Source organism: Megalops cyprinoides, chromosome 20 (assembly GCF_013368585.1).
Source record: "Megalops cyprinoides isolate fMegCyp1 chromosome 20, fMegCyp1.pri, whole genome shotgun sequence".
Lineage (NCBI taxonomy): Eukaryota > Metazoa > Chordata > Actinopteri > Elopiformes > Megalopidae > Megalops > Megalops cyprinoides.
Genome location: NC_050602.1, coordinates 25,643,914 through 25,666,568, shown reverse-complemented (window position 1 = coordinate 25,666,568; position 22,655 = coordinate 25,643,914). Strand labels below are relative to the sequence as shown.

The 22,655-nt window shown below is 47.6% G+C and overlaps 2 protein-coding genes across 2 annotated transcripts; one reads left to right on the top strand and one right to left on the bottom strand.

Annotated features, from left to right (window-relative positions):
- Positions 1–215: 215 nt before the first annotated feature.
- Positions 216–12,282, bottom strand: hectd3 (HECT domain containing 3). The gene is made up of 21 exons (XM_036554218.1): positions 11,540–12,282; positions 10,249–10,409; positions 9,747–9,839; positions 9,396–9,531; positions 8,789–8,910; positions 8,196–8,309; positions 7,826–7,908; positions 7,448–7,613; positions 6,464–6,545; positions 6,148–6,330; positions 5,191–5,243; positions 5,046–5,110; positions 4,837–4,940; positions 4,199–4,312; positions 3,910–3,999; positions 2,745–2,951; positions 2,149–2,278; positions 1,831–1,905; positions 1,658–1,739; positions 1,442–1,513; positions 216–386 (listed from the first exon to the last, which is right to left on the bottom strand). Exons 1-21 carry the CDS (start codon positions 11,891–11,893, stop codon positions 302–304), a joined length of 2,571 nt encoding a protein of 856 aa, XP_036410111.1. The 5' UTR covers positions 11,894–12,282; the 3' UTR covers positions 216–301.
- A 1,630-nt stretch (positions 12,283–13,912) lies between these two features.
- urod (uroporphyrinogen decarboxylase) lies at positions 13,913–19,603 on the top strand. The gene is made up of 10 exons (XM_036554570.1): positions 13,913–14,031; positions 14,840–14,952; positions 15,439–15,518; positions 15,600–15,662; positions 15,951–16,148; positions 16,450–16,611; positions 16,985–17,122; positions 18,002–18,102; positions 18,421–18,487; positions 18,824–19,603. Exons 1-10 carry the CDS (start codon positions 13,988–13,990, stop codon positions 18,980–18,982), a joined length of 1,125 nt encoding a protein of 374 aa, XP_036410463.1. The 5' UTR covers positions 13,913–13,987; the 3' UTR covers positions 18,983–19,603.
- The last annotated feature ends 3,052 nt before the right edge of the window (positions 19,604–22,655 follow it).

Genomic DNA, 22,655 nt, shown 5'->3' with positions numbered 1-22,655 from the left:
TGTCTCAGTCAGAATATCTGAATATTTGGGTCAACATCACAATATTAATGTGCATGAAAATGTAGGCACTGACTTGCATTATCTGCACAACAATATGTAGATGTGTCACTATTCCATGCCATTAATGCTTTGTGTAACGATCTACCTCACTGCGACAACACAAAATACACATTTTTTCCACATTTCTGTTTATTATGTACAGCTGTGAATGGCATTTGTGTTGATATGGTAATATGAACAGAGTTAGCAACAGCTAGTGTATATAAAATCCAGGTGAGCAGGACTCCTGTAGGGGGCGGTGTCACTCTTCCCAGGGGCTCATGTCTGTGTCGATTGCCACGCAGTTGTACGCAGCGTAACGCAGCTTCTCCTCGCAGACCTTTGCACTATAGGGCAAAGTGAAACACACACACAGACAGACACAATCACACACACACAGACACAGACACACAGACACACAGACACATAGACACACACACACAGGACACAAGTCAGGGCAGCACACTGCATTTGTTGATTCATTGAAAAACTTACTAGATTACTCATTCTAATTATATAGGCCCACATTTTTAGTGGTACATATCACGTATCAGTTAATTATAAGCAGCATTTAATGGTGGCCATGGTGCTCGGTTGGGACAGAGGTGAATTTATGGCTTTGAAGAAATGTTAATGACACAAATTTGATATTCCAGGTTTGTCTAGCTGATATCCCCTATCCAGGGTGGAACTGAAACCAGACTAGCGGGAGCTGGAGTCAAAGCTTGCTCACAAGGTACAAAACCAACGTCTTTTCCACTGTATTACTTGAATACAGAGCTGTGGCATTTAACAGCACACAAATGCTGGCATCTGCCCAGATCAACAAGCTCTTCCTGGACCCTGTTTCCATTCTAAAGCAGTTTTCCCGGGAAAAAAAAATAGACTCCATTTTACTTTAAAACAGTATTGTCTGTAATTACTGATGGTGGCATCCTGCTTTCTCCTTCTGTGTTTAAGTCCGTGGCTGTTTGCGAGTAAGCCAGCAGCAGAATGTCTGGCCAACAGACTTAACATTGTGACAAAAACATAACAGCAAAACACCGAGAGCCACTCTGGTTCCAGACCTACAGCGGCAAAGGGGTGACAGATTGCTTGTTTCAGGCTACTTAGAGATGATAAATTGTTCAACAGCCCACCTTTGATCTCAAAGTCTACTGGCTTTGTCTTTTTCAAAGGGGTTCCCACCTGAATCTACAGCAGCCTAAGATCAAAGTTCACAAGGTATATCAATAGTGCTTATGAAATACAATGTTTTGAAACCAAAGGCAAATCAGATCTACATATGCTGATTACACCAGTGATATTCAGCTTTTCTCAAGTTGTACATGAATCTAGTGAAAGTACCTGAAAGAGCAGATTATTAAAAAGAGCAAAGCCTGCTGGGATACTTCAGTCTCACCTGGGGTAGTTTGGTAGATAAAGGGTGCTTGAGCAGGTAGATGACTGTGGGAGTGCATCTGTAGTTTCAGAGCTAGAATAAAAATGCAAAGTTTCATATGAGGCAAAATGCATACTTTAGAACAGTAGCAAGAAACCAGACTGCATTACGGCTAGTACACAGCAGCCTGACAGCAGTGGCGAATGGAAAATATTTTTTCACATATTTTTTTCTTACCCTTGTTTATCTGGAAAGATGTAAATAGGAGCTGGAAGACGGCTTCTCCCAGTCACAAATCTCAGGAATCTGCTACGGTCCTCTGGAGGAAGAGGTGAAAAGCGGTCACCTTACAGCCAGGCAGACCATGGACACACAACACACGTTTCAGCAGAACGAACGCATCTACTGACCGTTAGTGAAGTTGGTCAGTGCTTCCCATAAGTACTGCACTCGAGTGTCTGTCTGTTCCAGGTCCTCGTACCGCGCTGACCAGGAAAAAGAAAACAAATTAAAAATTTTTAGAAAGGGAACGGAAAGTGGACCAGAAAATGGAATATTGCAGAATGTGGACATTGCTCATCACACTCAAATATGCATTCATGGCTATATATTCTTGACACATCCTCCAATTCTAAGACATCCTTGATGTGGTCCATGCCAGTGCTTTGCAGAGCTCAGCTGGAGGTGCTGTGCTGGGCTGTGAGCAGCTAGGGGAGGGCGAGACTCACTCAGGCGTTTGAGGGCCTCCACGGTGATCTCAGGGTCTCCGCACACCTTCTTCTCCAGCTCCTGCCAGGTCAGGAGGTCCAGGACAGCCTGGGGAACCACCTTCACCAGACCTGCCTGCATGGCCGCGATCTGGAACACACACATGCACACACGTGAACACACACAGGAACACACACACACATACAGAGACATGAACACACACACACACACATACAGACGTGCACACACACACACACACACACACACACAGAGACATGAACATGCACACACAAACACACACACACACACACACACACACAGACATGAACATGCACACACAAACACACACACACACACACACACACACACACACAGAGACATGAACATGCACACACAAACACACACACACACACACACACACACACACACGAACATACACACACACACACACACGAACACACATACACACACAGAGACATGAACACGCGCACACACACACACACATACAGACGTGCGCGCACACACACACACACACACACACACACACACACACACACAGTGAGTACAGGTGTGCTAGGACACACGGGCGAGCGGTGTGTTCTCTCGCGGTCAGTACCTGCTCCCGGCTCTCCTCCAGCCGGGCCTTCTGCACCAGCCGGATGAACTCCTTGCGGTCCTCGTATTTGACCACGATGCTGCCGCCACCTGGGATCAGCTCCACCAGCCGGCCATCACTCAGCAGAGTGGTGTACGGGAGCTCCTGCCCGAACTTCAGCTCAAACGTCTCCTTGTCCATGTTCTCCATGGCTTCCAGCAGCTTCACCTGAGAGATGATGAGACAGAAGCTTCGCTCAGGGCTGCTGGAGTCTCTAACCCGCACAAGAGAAAGATATACTCTACACTGAAGTTTGTAACCCACACCCTGCTTAATCTCAGACTGCCCACTTAATCTAATCTATAATTCAAAATTTCTGGAATTCATGAATAAACAACGTAATTTGTTCTTGTACTGTAAATTCTATATAGAAATGATAGTTAATTCCTATAGGCATATCTAAGTTCTGGGGATAAAAATGAACGGCTGCTTTATGATCTTTCTTCATGAGTGCCTGAATGTCTTTTGGCTAACCAATATGTTTAAGTATGCTGCTGGTTGAATGAATGAATGTCAATAATTTGTACTTCAGATGTGACTTTGCAGTTCTACCACTAAAAAAACAAACAGTTCATCACTACAGGGGCAAGCTATAGCAGAGATGAAAGGTCAGCTGATAACAGCCACTGAAAGTAAGGGTGTGTGATTGTTTTTCACTGTGCCAAGCAGCCTCACTCCTTGGGAGATGGCCTGTCAGCTGACAACCTCAGTGTAGTTTCAAACTGGGACAGCATGATTTGCTTGTGTACTTTGATTGCGAACTTGCCTAAAGCAGATCAAAGGTAGGCAAATGCTTGTTTGCAGTTGTTATGAACACTTGAGACATACTCCATGACAGCCAACTCAAATGGAGCTATACTCTACAGTGTACTCATCTAAATATACTCACAAAGTGTAAAGTTCACTATACTCCTCCAGCCTGCACAATCAGAAATACACTAACAAGGAACAGTATAAAGAAGCTGTAGCTTTACAGCGTATGTAGGCAGTAGATTGTATTATATGTAAGTCATGCTTGAGGTGTGGTCAGTACCTTCCAACAGGGACAGCCTGTTCATATGAAGTGATTATGGATAATCAGACTCATATTTGTGTGTTGGCAGGTAATCGGCGCATGAGAGCTTACCAGCACAGAGTCCACAGCTGGGAAGTCTTTGCTCCAGCTGACAGCCTCTCCTGTGAGCTGCTTCCACACGATGCCAGGCAGGGCCAGGACCTGCAGTGAGCAGTGAACAGTGAGGGCCTGACTCCGCTCAGATCACACAGCAGGGCTGGCCCGCTCCTCTGGGACAAAAAAGCTCTTTGGGTAAGACTGTGACATCAGCAGATTTAAATGCCATGCACGCCAACTGAAAGCAACCTCCACACAGTCACAATCCCAATCTATCAGAATGAGGGGAAGTGACATCACGAACCAGGAAGTCCTTCCCACGGAGTGCTGCGCCCATGAGCTGGCCGATCCACTCAAACTTGTGGAACTCCCTGCAGGAGGGGTTAGGCACATAGCAGTCCCGGGCCTCACCTGTACCCTGTGACAGACACACATCGCTCATCACGTTAATGTCAAACACACACGCACACACACACACATACAAAGCAGTGATCAATCCCTCACAGACACTCCTGTGACACATACTCATACAAACACACATTCACACACAAAGCAGTGATCAATCCCTCACATTGACATTCCCGTGTGCGCACGCACACACATACAAACTTCTACTTCCAGTGAACGTGTGAATTATAAAGCTGTTTAAGACGCTATGAGAAGCACACTAAGTAAATTAGAATAAAACAGCGTTAAGTGAAGTATGGTACAAGTACAACAGGATTTCAGACCCCACATGGTCCATGGCATCCTGTTTCTAAGTGAGCAAAGCATCGTGAAACAGTCGCTGTTGTGATAGCATTACACTTTTACACTTCAGTCTTGGCACCTTTGTCTTATCTTGTCTTATCTCTGTTTTATATCTGGTTGAAAGTTACAGTGTAGCCTGAGTTCTGTGGGATATCTGGTTGAAGGTTACAGTGAAGAGACAAAGAGGATTACCTGGTTGGAGGTTCGAACGAAAAACGGTAAAGGCACTGGGCACTCGGCTGAACTGGGGCACAGCTCCTCTGACATGTCAGCCAAACTATCCCGAAAGCCGCCCCCTACAGGCGAGAGGAGGGAGAGGCTTTACCGCAAGGCACAGCCAACAAGGCCACACACGGGCTGACATCGGTGAATGGGTCTGTGGTTCAGTCAGGTGCTGTTACCTTGGTCAATGATCCCCTCTGCGATGAACTTACACTCCCACCACTGGTCATAGCGTGCAGGCCATCTACCAGACAAACAAAACCTCATTAACACCAAGGCCTCCAGAAGAACAGAGGGGAATAATGGGGCATTCAGAGCACATACCTGTAGTCCAGAGTCTTCTCGTACTTATCAGAAGGCTTTAGACCCTCATACACCTGAGAAACAAACACAGCAGAATGCATTGGAAAGAGTGACATCCGCTTTCTGGCACCTAGCAGGTGATATGCATTGCTTCACTAGTGAGAAGCCCATCCATGAAGCCGTTATATAAAGCCAACTTTAACCACATAGTCTATTCAGTCTTCTTTTACAGCTCCAAAGATTAAATATTCACACAATCAGACTCGGCTTCCTTCCCCCCAGGCACTGAATGAGACTCCATTTCCGCCTGTGTAAATAATGACTCACTGGAAAAGAGACCTGCACTCACTCACACTGTCAGGCAGGAAAATTATGAATGTAAATGCACGGATCTATTTCATGCTGGGTTTGTAGGCTTGCCTGGATGAATACTGAAAAGAAATAGTTTTCTTCTTTCCAATTTCTCTCAATCAACAAGCATTCTAATATTGATACAACTAATTAGTTAGCAATATCATGGTGCAATGCAGGAATGCCTGAATATTCGGTCCCATCCCTACAGCTGATCATGTCATTCGTGGGTATCCTACACACCCATTTCTTCTGTTATTTCAGCAAGACAATCATTGCGTAAGTCCAGCTAGCTGTTAGTTCACTGCTCTATTTCTACTTGATAAGACAGCTTTGCACACCCTCATTCTCCAGCTGTTACACTATTAATTATAAACTGGACACCATTTTGTTTTGTATGGGTGGAATTAGCTCCCCTGTTGCTAAGCCCATTAATAGAAGTGCTATGGAAATGGTTTCCTAATATCTCACCTTCCATAACAGTGCCATGCAACACAGAAAAAATATTCATGTGTGACAAATGAAAGCTGACAGGAGCTGCCTTTGTGATTCAGGCCCCGGCAGGTACAGACTGCAGCCAGCAGTATTAGGGCCTGTGAACGCTTTGGCGCCCTCACACAAACACACCTGGGAGAAGACAGCGCTCTTGCAGGTGGGGTCGAGAGAGGGGTTGTCGCGGTGTTCCATGGCCAGGCGGCGGTTGATGTAGAGGCGGGGCATGAAGTTGGGCTTGCTGGTCTCCGAGTCCTTCAGGCACTGGGTGTTGAGGGCCGAGCGCCGCTTGGATAGCAGCAGGAACTGTTTGATGTGCTGGTGGCGAGAGCGGAGAGAGGAGATCAGGGCGTGGTACTGATCCAGGGCCCCACGGTGGAATCACACCAGGGACAGCCACCGGGGACAGCCACCGGGGACAGCCACCGGCTGGCCCCGCCCCGAGGCTTACCTTGATCTGGCTGAAGGTGCCCAGGCTGAAGTCCCAGGCGGGGAGCAGGTGAGGCAGCAGGCTGTCCAACAGCGTGATGAACCTGCACACACAGGTGAGAGAGCAGGTGAGAGAGCAGGTGAGGGAGAGAGCAGGTGAGGGAGAGGGTGAGGGAGCAGGGCCTGGCAGAGCACTGCTTATCACTGTTACAGAGAGCACTGGCTGATACTTCTACTGCAGAGTGCAGGATAGAACAGAAAATCTATATTACAAAGTGCACATGCAGCAAATCTAATTCATAATTACCAAAAGTACATTTTAAAAACTTCCTGTGAAGACAGCAATCCCAGTAAATAATTAACTAGCTCACAGAAAAGTGCTGAATCGGAAATAAAGTGTCTAGTGTCTTAATGTTCTGGAATTTAGACAAAAGATTTGTGTGAACCCAAACATCAGACAGCACACTGTAGACTACAGCAAGTATAAACACATCTGCTGGATAAAATCCTGAATATATGAAAGAAAACAGTCATACAGGTGTTAACTGGTAGTCACCTGGTTGATGAAACAATGGTGTGCAAGTTTTCTCCAAAGCGCTTGTTCACAGAAGTGTACCAAAATGTATTTGAACCCGCAGACCTCAGGACAACCATTCAGCACAGTTGCCATGGCTCCACATTCCATCTCTGTGCATTCTATTACTTCCTGTGCTAAGCAGATGCCCTTTCCCGGGTTTACAGAGATAGCGCCTGTTTGCCTTACTGCCCTCTTACACAGCTTGTTATTTACTGAAGAAACTCAGGTTAAGCGCTTAAAGGCTAAGGGGCATGTTGACAGATTTCCTCTTGTGACCACAGTGCGGAGAGGTGCATTCCACAGCTCCAAACACATCCCTCAGTTGGTGACTAAACGGCACGAGTTTGGCCCTGTTGTTGTTGCGGCGGTGTGAAAGTACTCCTGTGTGCGAGTCATGGCTGAACGGGACACTATGGAAGGGTGCAGTACCTCTGAATGACCAGCGCACGGCGGTACAGCACGTCGGGAGGGGTTCCCTCCAGCCGAGGGTAGCGCACCAAGTTGGGCGACTGGAACATGTCGGCGTTCAGGCCCAGGTCCCGCTCGCAGGACGACTTGATCTTCAGGCCTCGGATCCGCACGTCGATGCCTTCATCTGGGACACAAAACAGAGTGAACAGAGTGACCGACAGAGCCAACCAGTCACAGGCAAAACATCCCGTGAAGCCAAAAAGGCAGCGTTTCTGCTCCACGTTCGGCACTAGTTAAGTTTAATAGTTTAAGTTCAGTCACAGCCCTTACCAATAGGACCTCTACCACAGATTGTAGGCCATATTCCCTGGCCCTGTACTAGTCTACTACACTTACCTCTGCATTCTTCTATCCGGATCTCAATGACTGGTAAGTGTGATGTCATGTCTTCCAGAACACACACCTCTCCAATCAGGTTCCTAGGAGAATGATCGAACAAACCATATGAAGGAATTCTATTTCATGCTCGTCCCATCAGAAAACGGCTCTTATAATTTTTGGAGTAAAATGTGGACAGTATAGCACAGGGATCAAGGAAGTTCTATCGGTTTTCTCAGTATTCTTATACTTCAGCTCCTTAAGATGACATCAAGCAGAACAGAACAACAAACAGTTAAAACTCTCACATGAACGTCTCCATATGCCTCTGTACATGCAGCTTGTCTCTACAAAGAAGATGAAATCCCCTCCATGAAGAAGAACCTACTCATCTATAGTAACATCGCTCAGCTTCTTCAAGTTGTCTCCTTCTCCCCCAAACACTGTAACTCTTTTGGGCATGTAGTTGTCATCTGTTGAATCCACTGACAATATCAACTTCCTGGAAGAGGACAGGGAGGATAAACATAGTAAGGAGATAAAGTAACAAAAATCCATGCAGCTCACTTATGAAAAGTGAAAGCTTTGCTTCCGCTCTGTTATTTGCAAAGTCATGCTTTCCTCCCTGCTGTGGGTGGGTACTGACCTGCAGAGCTCCACACTCTCAGGCAGAGAATGCACCAGCTATGGAAGGTTTATTCACAGCTCAGCTACATTACATTACATGCATTTAGCAGACACTCTTATCCAGACCAACTTCCATCACAACAGAACATAATTTCAACGAGCAACAGCGTCAGACCAGGCTCACAACACTCCCAGACCAGTTATAGCACCACACCCGAAACTGCATTATATTCAATCAGCCTTAGGTAAGCTTGGCTGCCGCAGCCACGCCCCGGTAATCCCCTCAGTGTTCAGTGTCTGCCGGCCCCGGCCCCGGCCCCGCCCCCTCCCCGCCCCACACGCTGCGGTTCTTACTTGACCACCGTGCCTCTCTTCATGTGCAAGCGAATCCAGTGCTGGCCCTGCATGCCGTCACTCTCCCAGTACGTGTCTGTGTCCCCGTCCGTCAGACAGCCCGCTCCGCCGCTGGGGTCCTCCTGCCGCCCCAAAGCACACACACACAGACACAGACACACACACACGCGCACAAACACACACACAGACACACACACACGCGCGCGCGCACAGACACACACACGCACGCGCACACACACACACACATACACACACAGACACAAACCCACACACATGGAAAACACACACACACACGCACAAACAAACACAACGTAGACACACACACATGCACACAAAACAGGGAAATATACACGGGCATAAGAAACAGATAAAGCAAATACACAAGCATGCACACACGGGACTCAACCGGCATACTTAGAAACAATGACCACACCCTTCCTATTCGTAGTGCACATCTCCTTAAGTTTTACATCACACACCAACTGAATGCAAGAGCTCCCCACGTCTTCAAACATATTATTCATGCCTTTATATAGAGAGCCTCCTCTACAGCATCACAGAGCCGGGCCTTCCTAAAACGCTGCCGCACACCGAACAGGGAACTCACGGAGCAGGACGACACGTCGATGCTCATCACACACTGCTTGACGCTGCCCAGGTTCTCGTCCTCCTTCCCGATGTGGTCGTAGAAGTAGTGGACCAGATCCTCGTCGCACTCAAACGTCCAGGTGGGGGGCACATACCTGGCAATCGGACACCCGCGACACAGGTGTTAAGTCACCACTTAGAGGTCTTCAAACGCTTACAACTGTACGTCTCATTTAGAAATTTAGAAAGCCTGATTTTAGTGTGTTGCCTGGCTCAAGGGTGCAAGATCGGCATCCCACCTGAGACTCAAAGCCACGCCCATCAGGGGCAGAGCTGGGCACTCTACCTGCACCTCCTCAGTGCTGCTCACCTGAGTTTCTGGACGGCAGCCTCATCACGCTCGGCGATCTTGGGCCTGGAGCCCAGGTGCAGGGCGTACTCAGCGTCCACTACCTGCTCCCACCTGTGGGGGAAACAGCACAACAGGCAGTGAGGTGTGTGACTCTCACCTCTGCAAATCTGTGTGTACTCTACCCCTGAACTGGATCACCAGGAACACTGAACTAACCTACCAATTAACACTCAAACGCCATCATTAAATGACAAGGGTTTTGTACGAGAATTATTTACCCTGTAATTTAACCTTGTATAGGATTTGTTGACAGGCCTGGCTATGAGGCTCCAAGCCAGTAACCTTTCAGTTACAAGTCCTGCTCCTTAACCACTATGCTATACTGCCGCCCCATCATGTGAAGATGTGAGCAATATAAGTCACTCTGGATAAGAGCGTTTGCCAAATGCTGATAATGCAACGGTTCAGTTCCCGGAGGGAGAGAGTGACAGGGCTGTGCGGGGCAGAGTGTGACACCGACCTGCTGCAGGGCTTGTGGTCGTAGCCGAAGAGCTGCTGCTGCCTGCTGACGGTGTCCGGGGACTCGACGGGCACCAGCCGGTCGCCGCCCTCCGTGTGCTTGCACACCAGGATCCAGCCCTCCTCCACCTCCAGCCCGCTGCGGTGCTCCTCCAGCTGCTCCTGCGCAACCGGGGAGGGGAGAGGAGGCTCAACGTTACCCAGAGACCCCCAGCACCCCGCGGCCGCTGCCCTGACGCTCGGCTGCCGGGGGAGGACATCACATCCGGCACGGGACCCCCATCTGCAACGGGACGGCCACACCCACCCCTAGGGAGCGCTGCTGTCACCGTCTGTCACGGGCTCCGGTGTGTCCGGTTACATGTTCATTACACACTGGTGTGTTATTAAAGATTATTTTCAGACAGTGAACAGAGCGCATGAGGATACCCGGCACACAGACGAGGGGAATGGCCTTTCGTCCCGTTCATCTCTGAGCAAAAGGCATGTTGATGAATTTCAGAATTAATCCCTGAGATCCCTGAAGAGCGGCAGTGTAAAAGGATTATCACTGTCATATTGACCAACGATGTCAATTATGTCATTAGTTTGTCGACAACCTGTCATTTCATCATCTCAAAACAAGACTATTTAACTTATGAGAACGCCGTGTTCCTATGTTGCGCACTTGACGATATATTTTCAGGTTAGGTTTACGGTGAGAAGCTTGCCGTTTGTATAACTAGTTGTGTGTACCCTAACTCATCAAATCATAAATGAGGTAAAATTCTAACTGCAACTAGCCATGTTTTGTGTGATTTGTAAATAAGAAAATGACAACCGTTAAAAAAGGATGGAGAACCGTGACTGATGGCTACATCGTTCAGTAGTTAACACCTCTGATGAAGTTAAAGAGGCACAGTTTATCCCAAGCACAGTTTATTTCCCCTGAATAACCACTACGGCCTTCTTCAAACCAGTCGAGGGTTGTGTAGCACTCTAATAGTATTAGTTTCCTTCAGAATTATGACCCATACAATTTAAGTGAAATTAGCTGACAAAATTAGGATAAATATACAGGAGAGAACTCTGTGTATGGCCTATGTAACACATTTAAATAGAGAAAATCAGTTACGTGAATAGCTGCATCCATTATTTCGCCATATAAATGTGATCACAGATTTCAGAGCAAATAAACGGGTGGGAAGAAGAGCTGTGTGTGACGAAAACATTACGTAAAATCGTAATGTGACGTCACTCACCAGGAAGTGAAGTATGTCCAACAACCACTCGTGTAACATTTTGAAATTTACCTTGTTTATTTTGACCCAAAGGCCGTAACTGTTGCAGTATTCCTCCCCCGTGGTCCGGATACACGTCCCCTTCTTTGGCTCCAGGTTGAACTTGCATAGTTTCTTACTCTGCGGGGCTTGAGAGGGACTCTCCCAAACCGAAATCAGGGTCTTTCCAACCGAGGAGTTGCCAGATGACAAACAGAACGATATCATGGAGTGGGGCGACGAGTCTTTGCAGATTTTGTAGCATACTTCCCTGGGAACGAAGCACAGAGCCTCCGGGAGGGGTTTGCTGCTCCTGAAGCACTCGATGCACTCGTTTAGAAAGCGAATCCTCCCCAGTAAAACGTGTGGGTTGTCTCCTGGTGACATCTTTCAAAGTGACTAGTTTTAACAGTGTATGTACAGAGTTGCTCCGCCGTCGCCTGACATTAGACTTTGGGTTGTGTTTCCCTTTGTTTTTTCCTTACCAGTAAGCTCTTTTTTACTATTTTACAAACAAGACAAAATAGCCATCGATAGCTGGCAATACGTTTTAAGCTAGAACATTCTCCTGTATTTGTAACAACGTTACCACTCAGTTTGGGTCCGTGCGATCGGTCCGCCCGTGTGTTTCTCCTGCTGATGCGTTTTCCTTTTTAGGTTTCCGACAGTGTTGCTTGGCATTGCTACACACCCGTCGGCTGGCCGAGCTTCCGCCCCACTGAGCAAAGGTAGCTAGCTTAGCCGCTCGGTGCAAATTCACTGCGCTCCTCTAGCTGGTTGCCGTATTTACAGTAATCTTGACAATTTCTCGCTACCAAATTCTCGCGTCCATTTGTTTACGTGCTAGGTGGGGATTTTGAAGTTTAATGTACAATCCAGTAAAGATGAAACGCTGTCAATCTATAGCAAAGGATTACAAATCCGTGGTTGTTTGTTATTTCCATTTTCAAATATTAAAAGTCCATATACAATTCAATTCAGTTTACAATTTACAATTTCACATTTGTGTAACGCGTTTGCTCTAACACTTCAGTATTTACGGTACCATAATACGTTACGAACAGGAACCCTTTTAAACACGTGACCATGCACTCTGCTGTGGTCCTGGCGAAGGAGTTCCGTCAACCGTTTAAATAACGTTAGTTGGGTTGTGAAGTTATTTCTTCACAATACAACTCTTTCATACATTTCAGTGTAAATTATACACAACCTAGTTGCCTCTCAGTGAGTATTTTACGTGGAATATGCATTTTGGACGTTAAACTTCAGGCACATGAAAGACAGCTTAGAGGGCCTAACAGATGGCAGATGACGTTACAAAAAAAAAGGGTGAGACTTGAGGGACACCGTGGAATGAACCACGTGAGATAGCGGAGACAGGCGAATGGCGTTCAATTATTTCCGAAGGAGTCCATCACTCTGTAAACGTTGGTTTAAATTAGCCCCCTTGAAGATACATTAAGAGAGTGGATGAAGCAGATCAAAGTAGTTGAAAAGTACACAGTTATTTTTTTTTCTGGGAGATGAAATAACAGCCAGTTAGTTTGTCATGCAGGTAGCTTGCTTACTACCAGACAGACCATCTTAATGTGAAAACAATGTTTTAGAGATATGAGCCATGAGAATGACTGTGTGCTCATCAGTACGTAAACCTCAAGCCAGATCTCGACAGCTAACAATATAATGGGTTTCAGTTAGGATTTATTTAGACATAGTCCTTACACAGCTGGCGTATCGTTAGGTTTTCAAGCTATGAAATGAAGTGCTCCTGACATTTAACGTTTGTCCCTGAAATTCCGTAATTCTTGATAAGCCTACCGATAATAAATGGAATTCATACAAAGTCGCTTAATAATTTACTTAGATTTAACTGCAACATTAATCGACATTTTGGGGAGGCTTACAGTTAATATACTGGAAAAGTTATTATTACATACTGGCTATTTTGAGAACAACCAGACTTGGGTTAAGATATTGTGTGAATTCTGCACCCACTCATCCCAATCTGCAAAAAGTATAACAAATTGCAGAAAAAATTTACTAAAATTGAAACGGATTCTTTGAAATGGCATACAAATAAATAGCTACTGTAAAGTGGCCTACGTTAATGAAATATTTGAAACAAGTGTTTCTCATCTGATTCCATGCTTGCTTTTCTTTGGTCGATATCAGTCCGTGTTATTTCACTGAAACCTGTGTATGCTGAGATTTAGTATTGCCTGTCTTTTAAACCAAATTATTTGTGTAACTGCGAATGAACTAGTTCATAAATAAAAACTAGTCAAAGGACGACATCTGGCGGCAGTTTTGGTCACGTGGTATGGTCAGTGGTGTCCTCCAATCCCCTCGTTACAAAAAATGTCTGCACTTACTCGGTGGGCGTGACTAAAGCATGACTAGAAGATAACCAGCTAGCCGCAGGAGTCTGAAGTTGACAGTGTATGTGAATGAGTCGTCTCATCGATACGGGGCTATTTGTGCATGGATCGCGTTGACATTGTCATTATGAATAACGACACATTTTGGTATGTATATTTGGTATTCTCTTCGCCTATTAACAGGCAATGTAGCTGCACAGTTCTACTGATGTTCAGTCTGCGCTCCTAAGTTTCTGAAGGGCCAGTTACCCTTCAGATTGTTAGTTAACTTTAGCTATAAGCACCTGACAGAAGAGCAAGAATTAACATTACTTAGCATCTCCAGATACACTGACATGTTCAGTTCCTGGATGCTGTAAGAGTTAGATAACTAGGTGGTTAGCTAGCTAGCGAGCCCGCTAAGTGTAAATTAATTTTACTTGTTTTCTTGTTAGTTAGCGTTAGCTAGATATATTACATTTGACTGAGCTGAACTGCTGAGAATGGAATCATAGAGTAACTTAAAAATATGTTAGTCTGTATTTAAGGCAACTAAATCTAAATTTGAACGGTAAGATGGTTGCCAGCTAGGAAGCTAGCTCGGGGCATCACCTACCAAGTTTGAATGAATGAACGGTTATTCTGCTGGTCTTATCATTGGTAATCACCTGCTTCTTGCTAGTTATTCTCAGGGGGTGCCCGCAGCGATAGCATGACGGAAGGGAGGGGGTTTTGATAAAAGAATCGCATGGATTGCGTAGATATCTCACGGAGCTGGCCGGCTAACTGAATATCTTTGAGCATGTTCGGCTATTAGCTACTATTACTTTTACTAAATTTTAGGGAATCAGTCTGCTTATGACTTACTCGCCCAAATGTATTTAGCGAACCCGCTTGGTAGTTAGCGACATGTTTGTTATCCTGGCCGCTGTTTATTTATACGGTGATGTAACCGGTGTATACTGTGGGGTGTCAGTCCAAAGGATTTCCCTGAACTGAAGAATGACACTTTCCTGCGAGCGGCCCGTGGGGAGGAAACGCCTTACGTACCTGTGTGGTGCATGAGACAAGCTGGCCGCTACCTGCCAGGTGAGAGCCTTTCTCAGGTGTGAATGCGTCCCGTATCCGATCACATTAAAATCCTGGCCTCAGAACATCACCGCAGGCAAGCAGCAGGATGACTTTGCCGCTTAATGTATTTTAATAGAACAGGGCTGGGAAACGTGACGCAAAGCTGTTGTAAGTTATTCTCGATCCTGAATTATTGCTACGAAAATGTGTAAACATTATGTAAATGAATATGTGAATGTGAATATGTAAATATCCACATGTTACTGGGGCTGCCAACCAGATGCAGTTGCAAAAGCTATTTCATAATGCAGACTGATGTGTTGGTTGGAGCAGTTTGCACAAGGGAAAAAATCTTGACCTGGAGTCCAGTGAGATACTCTTGATATTCATCGGTAACCCTAACTATAGAGGTGAATGTTGAATGTTTCACTTGTAAAACCCAGTAAATTTACATCATCTGCAGAGAGTTAGCAGGCATTTACCTGAGTTACGTCCTGTTGGCAGAGTTCCGGGAGTCCCGAGCTGGGAAGGATTTCTTTGAGACGTGCCGGTCACCTGAGGCCTGTTGTGAACTCACTCTGCAGGTGAGCCCATCTCTGCCACACAAACCCTGCTCTCTCTGCGGTTAGAGAAAGCACACTCATGCAGGTGTTTCCTCATTCCAGCCTCTGAGACGCTTCCCTTTTGATGCTGCGATCATCTTCTCGGACATTCTGGTGGTTCCACAGGTGAGCGTCGTCAGTGTCCCTTTACTTTTTTCCACTTGTCCTGCAGTTTTTAACGTAGATGCATCCTTCCTGCTATACTGGGAGGTATCGCAGTTGTGGACATGCACCAAGTATAAAGGACATAGTATACAAGGAAAAGAAAATTGGCCTTTATATTACATTACCTGTTTAACAGGCTCTGCCTATTGTGTTATCCCTTAAAAAATCTGTGTGCGTGTTTGTGTGTGTGTGTGCGCGCGTGTGTGTGTGTGTGTGCACGCGTGTGTGTGTTTGTATGTGTGTGGCCAGGCCATGGGCATGGACGTGGAGATGGTTGCCGGAAAGGGTCCCACGTTCCCAGACCCCCTGAAGGATCCAGACGACCTCCAGCGTCTGCGGCCCAAGGTGGACGTCGCGGCGGAGCTGGGCTACGTCTTCAACGCCATCACGCTGACCCGGCACAAGCTGGAGGGCAAAGTCCCGCTCATCGGCTTCTCCGGGGCCCCGGTAAGACACCTTCATGGGGTGCAGTTTAGGCTTCTTCATGAGGATCACTACAGTTACAAAAACAGGTTGCAACAGATGGGGAACATGTAAGCAGTTGGTGTCTCTACTAAGGAAATAATTAGTGCAGGCACTGCCAAACACTGCCAATTAGAAATGCCCAAATGTACATTGTGTGTTCTAAAAGATTTATGTGCTGTGTCCTCTGTCCCAGTGATCATGTGTTCGTAACTGTTTTTGTTTTAGCTAGATCTGGTTAAGATGCGGAGTAAGTCCTGAAGTGACTCTGTGTCTCTGTCTGCAGTGGACTTTGATGTCCTACATGATTGAGGGGGGAGGATCCCAGACCCACTCCAAGGCCAAGCGCTGGCTGTACGCCCACCCAGAGGCCAGCCACAAGCTGCTGTCCCAGCTCACCGACGTCATCGTGGAGTACCTGCTGGGCCAGGTGGCTGCGGGGGCCCAGGTGAGCGGGACAGGACTGAACAGGAGCATCGAACTGCTCACCTTTTTTCATGGGATGGATTTAGATCTTCGTGTTTGTCAGCTGACCTACACAATCCTACCTTACGGACTTTATGCCAAACATGTCGTTTATCCTCAGAAATAACCTAGCATTCCAAGAGCGCTCATTTAACCATCGGTTAGTACCATTTCACAGTGATCTGGTTCACAGTGTAAGTAAGCTGTTTATGGCCATGTTCTTTACAATGCAGGGAAGTTGTTCATGACCATGTTCTCTGCAGCGGAGAGAAGTTGTTCATGACCATGTTCTCTGGCAGACCAGGTAATCCTGATTGGCTAAAGTCTGCTCCATCTGTCCCCTCTGGCTGTGCCAGGCCCTGCAGGTGTTCGAGTCCCACACAGGCTGCTTGGGGCCGGTGGAGTTTAAGGAGTTCTCCCTGCCGTACCTCCGGGACATCGCCCGGCGGGTCAAGGACCGCCTTAAAGAGTCCAGCCAGGACAACGTGCCCATGGTGAGCGCCCCAGCCCCCTTCCAAACATGGAGTCACTTCACATGCCAGACACATTAACCCAATAATGTGCACGTGTTGTGAGTGCCGACTGCAGGTGGCAGTGTTCTTAGAAAAGATAGGCACTCTCAATTATTTTGATCTCAGAAATAGTTGTTACTTTAAACCAAATCATTTCTCAAATGGAGTTTAATACATTAATCAGTGTATTCAAAGGTGCAGTGACATCATCAGTAAGCCCCAAGGTCTACATTCAAAATTCTACATAGATTTTAGTGCTTCATTTTTACCAAGGACAGGCAATGCAGTTTGATGGATTTAGTGGCATTGTGTGCTGTAATTTTGTCTCTCGCCACCAGATGGCAATAATAGGCTAGTGATTATTGGCAAGTGCTGTCAAAGTAAAATCTCATCTCTTGATACTTTTGAGTACTTTTTGAGTGCAGGGCCCCCTTGAATGAATGAATCATAAAGTTTTTATATACTACGCCTCAATTTTCTCAAATTACAATAGTTACACAGGGTAACTCATCTCAACCAATGTGTAGTACGCTCATAGGTGGAGGCTGGCAGCCATTTTGTGCTAGAATGCTCAGCACACAGGAATTTCAGAGACAGAAATTTATTCAGACAGTTAAACGTGAGGATTAATAGATGGCCATACTGACAGTCAGGACATGGGGGAACACCTCTGCTTAGTTTAACTTATGATCTGATAAACGGTTTGTCTCGGAGAACCTGGTGCTGCCCTAGGGCACTGGTTTTCTCCTTCCATCTGAGTCCTAACCCAGCCCAGCTCCACTTAGCTTCAGCCAGTAAGCGGGAGAAGGTGACAGGGTGGTGTGGCTTCTTCACCTCCCCCCCCCTCTCTCTCTGTCCCAGATTGTGTTTGCTAAGGACGGCCACTACGGCCTGGAAGACCTCTCTCAGTCCCACTACGATGTGGTCGGTCTGGACTGGACCATTGACCCGCGGTCAGCACGGTAAGCGCTCACTTCAGTACGGAGAAAAGTATAGATCATTAACAGTTTCTAAACAGTCCCTGGTGAAGCCAGCTCTCGCTCGGAGAGATAGTTATGCCTCCACCCGAATTCTCAAACACAGTTTAGTGAATGAGCCAGCTGGATCAGTCATAGTTCACAGTGACAGAATCCCTGATATCTTTAAAAGCTGGCTTTTCTGGGCCTGTTCTGGTTTGTGTCTGTGTGGGTGGTGCCAGAGCCGGTCCCGTTGTACACGGGATGACCCGGGTCTGAGGCTCCAGCGGGCCCTCCTGATTCGTTTCTGGCTCTGCTTTTCAGGGAACGAACGGGAGGCAAAGTCAGCCTGCAGGGCAACATGGACCCCTGCGCCCTGTATGCCCCAAAGGTGAGCCCCCTCTCCTTGCTCCACCAGGGTGCTGTGTGCCGGAGCCGCTTGGATGAAGCATTTCATAACCTGTGCTGTTACCAGTGCTTTCCCCAACATGCACCACGGCTTCACTACTATCATTTAACATTTCCTCTGAGAAAATTCTTATCTGAAAAAAATTTTTACTCTAATTGGTAAGGAAGAGTTATTTGTGTATAAATATTTATGTATTATATTTAAAATATTTGGATAGGAAAATGAGTTGTACTTTAAAGTACAATGAATCTGTCACTCATAATTTCAAGATAAGTAAAGCACGTTGAGTGAGGCTGATTTACAATGCCTCGTGTGCAGGAGATGATTGGCGAGATCGTGAAGAAGATGCTGGAGGGCTTCGGTCTGCGGGGGTACATCGCCAACCTGGGGCACGGGGTGTACCCTGACATGGACCCCGAGCACGTGGGCGCCTTCGTGGAGGCCGTCCACACCCACTCCCGAAAGCTCTGCAAATAACCCTCCGTCCACCAACGCACGAACCACAAACCGATCGCGAAATGCGGAGAGACTGAGCCGCGGGGCTCTTTTAGGTCACCTAATCACCACTGTCAGCCAGGCCAATGTTAGATATGAGTGCAGTGTTAATGTTCCCACATGGGGACAGCCGTAACCCACCCATTCAGTAAGATTTCCAAGAGTAGCATTCCCACTGTTGTAATGTTTATGCCACGAACTCCACAGAGCAGCTGGGACTCTACGTTGAGGTTTAGTTCACCCTGATGTCATTCAGCTTTTTACATTTGACACAGAAAGCACTTGAATGTGTTTTTGGGGTCGAGGTTTGGGTGTGTCAAGGCAAGAGTCCTGCTAATTTGTCATGTTTATCGTGTCTACACAGGAGAGCTGCAAAGGGCAGAGCCTGCGTTCCAGAGATGTTTTATACTGAATAAAGAAAAATCATTTTGGGCTAAGCTTGAGCGTTCTGCTACCAGCAATACCAAATGCAGCAGTGGAGAACAGAGAAACACTACTGCTGCTGCTTACCGCCACTGTCTTAGATGTGACCAATGAATGTTACAGTGTGAAAACAATCGATCAGCTCTGAGCCATAAATCCTCTTGATTCCTTTCCTCCATGTTGTTCCTTTCGCTTGACACTTTCCTGTGTGATGTTGTGAAAATGCTTGCACAAACAATCTAGATTAAACTGAAAAAAGGCTTTTTTTTACGGCTTACAGGAAAACCACTGGACTGATTGTTTATCGTTATCGCCATCTCCAGCTGAAATCAAAACAAGTTAATCCCGAGTGGTGTTTTTGTAAGCGGTGGGGATAAGTGCATGCATGGCTGATACAAATCCAGCCGTTGCTGCTGCTGCTGTTGTTGTTGTTGAAATACCGGGACCCCCGAATTCCACAAAAACAAACTGCCTGATGCACTGCATGGGGATCATGCATCTTGGTTGCCAGGAGGTGGCTTTGTGTACATCCATGCACACCACCCCTTCCCCCACCCGCCAAGGCCCACAGCACATGAATGGTGATGCAGCGCACCGACTTCATCACCATCACACTTGATATATTACTCAGGACTTACAAGTGGCTGAATTTTATAAGCAGGGCATTTTTTTTAGGAATTTAAATCGTTCCTTCTAATTTTGTAATACAAGCAACATTGATTCCTGTATGGGTGGTTCTCGTGAGTGGAGGAGAGGTGTGCTGCTTTTCGGTGATCTGGCCCTGACTCGCTGCGGCCCCGTCACTCAGCGGGCCCGGGAAAGACGCACGGCCCCCGTCTGAATGTCCAATCAGAGCCTGCGGTGTGAGCACAATGGAGGCTCCCGGGCTGTTTGTGTCGGGGCCCTGCAAGCAGCTGCGTCTCCTGTCATTTGCCCGCAAACACCACGCAGTTGTCACAATACGGGATGAAGCGGAGCTTGATTGAGGCGTGAGGTGCCGTAAGCCTTTGGGGAGAAGGGAAGAAGACAAAAAAAAAAAAAAAAACAATCTCGAATCAATTTGCTGATTAGGGCCGGGGGATTTTTTAAGCCCCCAGTCAGCGCGCTGGCTCAGAACAAAAGCAGGGGGTTTTTTGTTTGTGCTGCACGCTCCCCTCGTCTCCTCTCTCTCAGCCAGGCGCGTGATGACTTCCTCAAGGGGGAGCAGGCATTATTTTTAATTGCAAAAATGAATCTACACTTTAAAAAGCCAAAGTCCCCCAGGCCTCCTTAAAAAAGGGAAAAAAAAAACGGCCCCGGGGAGGAGGGGGGGGGGGGAGGGGTCAGGCACAATCTCTCAGCAAATCAGCTAGCCTGAAAATCCAATCTGCTCCTGGAGACAGTCGACTGTACATCATTTGTCAGGGACCGGCTCTCTCAGCGCTTTATCAGATTGGAGGGCATTGGCTGTGATTGATTTTAGATATTAGCAGTGGAGCAGCAGAGAGTCATGGTCTTGCCCTCAATGCAGATTTGGACAAAGTTTTCTGCAGTTAGGGACTGTGCAGGTTTTACTTTACGGTGTCGAGTGAAGCAGAACGATGAATATTTCCCTAGTCTTAATACTTACGCATTTCATACTTGCGTTGGTAGGGCCCAGAGATTTTGTTTTATCATCATTGGCTTATTTTATTCATTAGTGATTTCAGTGTCATTAGTGATTGTAGTGATATTAAAAAATATTGGGCAGATCCTAATTGAAATAGATCAGAGTAAGACCAGGGAAAAGGTCTGATTTAAGGTTTGGTAAACAGCCATTGGCATTAAACTGAGTTATTACCAGATGGAGGCGGAGATAATGGTGTAATGGTGGTACAATACTCAAATGGTATGTAGATGGTGTTTTCTTGCCTAACACCAGGCAGGAGACAAGCCAGCCACACAGGAGACCCTCATCATACTCCTGCCTCTTCCTCACGGTAGGGCAAGGCTGCAGTTAGCGAGTGCAGGCCTTTGTGGGCCAGATCCACATGCTCAAACTCACAGGAATGAAGGACAACAACGCAGATCTACCCAGGCGTCTCGGCAGTCCAGAACCCCGCCCCCTCCTGCAGACACCCCAATTACTCGGGGATGCTGGGAAATCAGGCAGCCAGAACAAAGCTCTTCAAATCAGGTCCCCGAAGAGCTGGGGTGTGTGATGTGGCTGACAGCAGGACTGCCCATCCCAGGTGCTGATAGCGAGATCTACCTGTCACCGAGGAGAAACGGCCCCCACAGAGGCCCGCAAAGCCCCCCCCCCGTCGTCAGCTGTGACAGAGACGGACGGCCGGCCATCGGAGAGCCGATTATCGCTATGGCAACCCGTGAAGATCACGACACCTCAAACGGCATGGAGGTTTCTGAGATTTCGGCGCTGCCCAGGAAAATGGAACCGCGGATGGCAGCACCGCTCTTGGTGATTGGGAATCGGTCTCGCTCCAACGCTCAAACCCCCCCCCCCCCCAGCAGCCTGCAGTACAGAGAGCAGGGGAGTCAGGTGTGGGAGCCAATTACCCACCCATCCCCTGCCCCCCCCAAACACTTCAGCCAAATCACTCTTCTCCGGGACCGCCCCTGCTCAGTGGTGCAGCTAACAGCATCCCCCTTATCCATATTTCAGGCATTCAGGGCTGCTCTGGAGTGAGGGGGGACCTCTCTGCTCCCAGCCTGTGGCAACCCGTCCGTGAAGGACTCTAACGGGGGATAGGCTGTGCGGAGATTACACAGAGTGCCAAAAAGCATCCTCAGTCAGCTGCCTGATTGGCCCAGCCCATCCCGCTGACTCCGCCCCTTAAGAGTTAACTGTTATTGATGGTGTCTAACAGCGGCGGGTGAGAGGGACCAATCCTGGAGCAGGCCGCCGCCCGCCCAGGACCCACGAATCCGTCTGCGTGTCTGTGACGACCCCCCACACCCCTGCCGTCCCGGGAGGCCGCTCGGCTCCCGATCCCGTCCCGCAGGGCAGCGATAACGCGGCCAGATTCCGGTGATAGGCGGCGGGCGTATTACCAGACTGCGGGGAGGGGCGGGGGGGTGTGGGGTGGGGGCGGCAAAGCTGCCTGCTGCTGTCCGGATAATTAATAGGCTCATTTACAGAAGCGATCAATCTGGCCGCTCCGCCGCGCGTGGCGCTCCATGCTGATGCGGCGTGGGGCTCTCCCGGGCCCTCTGCCCACCGCTCTGTCCCGCCATCCCCATCCTGCCATCCCCG

Coding starts and splice junctions, on each gene's coding strand:
- hectd3 (XM_036554218.1), bottom strand. CDS start 11,893: ATGTCACCAGGAGACAACCCACACGTTTTACTGGGGAGGATTCGCTTT. Junction 4,000..4,198: donor TCCGTGGGAAGGACTTCCTG/GTTCGTGATGTC, acceptor TGCTCACTGCAG/GTCCTGGCCCTGCCTGGCAT. Junction 1,906..2,148: donor GGAGGCCCTCAAACGCCTGA/GTGAGTCTCGCC, acceptor TTTCCTGGTCAG/CGCGGTACGAGGACCTGGAA.
- urod (XM_036554570.1), top strand. CDS start 13,988: ATGGATCGCGTTGACATTGTCATTATGAATAACGACACATTTTG. Junction 15,663..15,950: donor ACATTCTGGTGGTTCCACAG/GTGAGCGTCGTC, acceptor GTGTGTGGCCAG/GCCATGGGCATGGACGTGGA. Junction 18,103..18,420: donor ATTGACCCGCGGTCAGCACG/GTAAGCGCTCAC, acceptor TCTGCTTTTCAG/GGAACGAACGGGAGGCAAAG.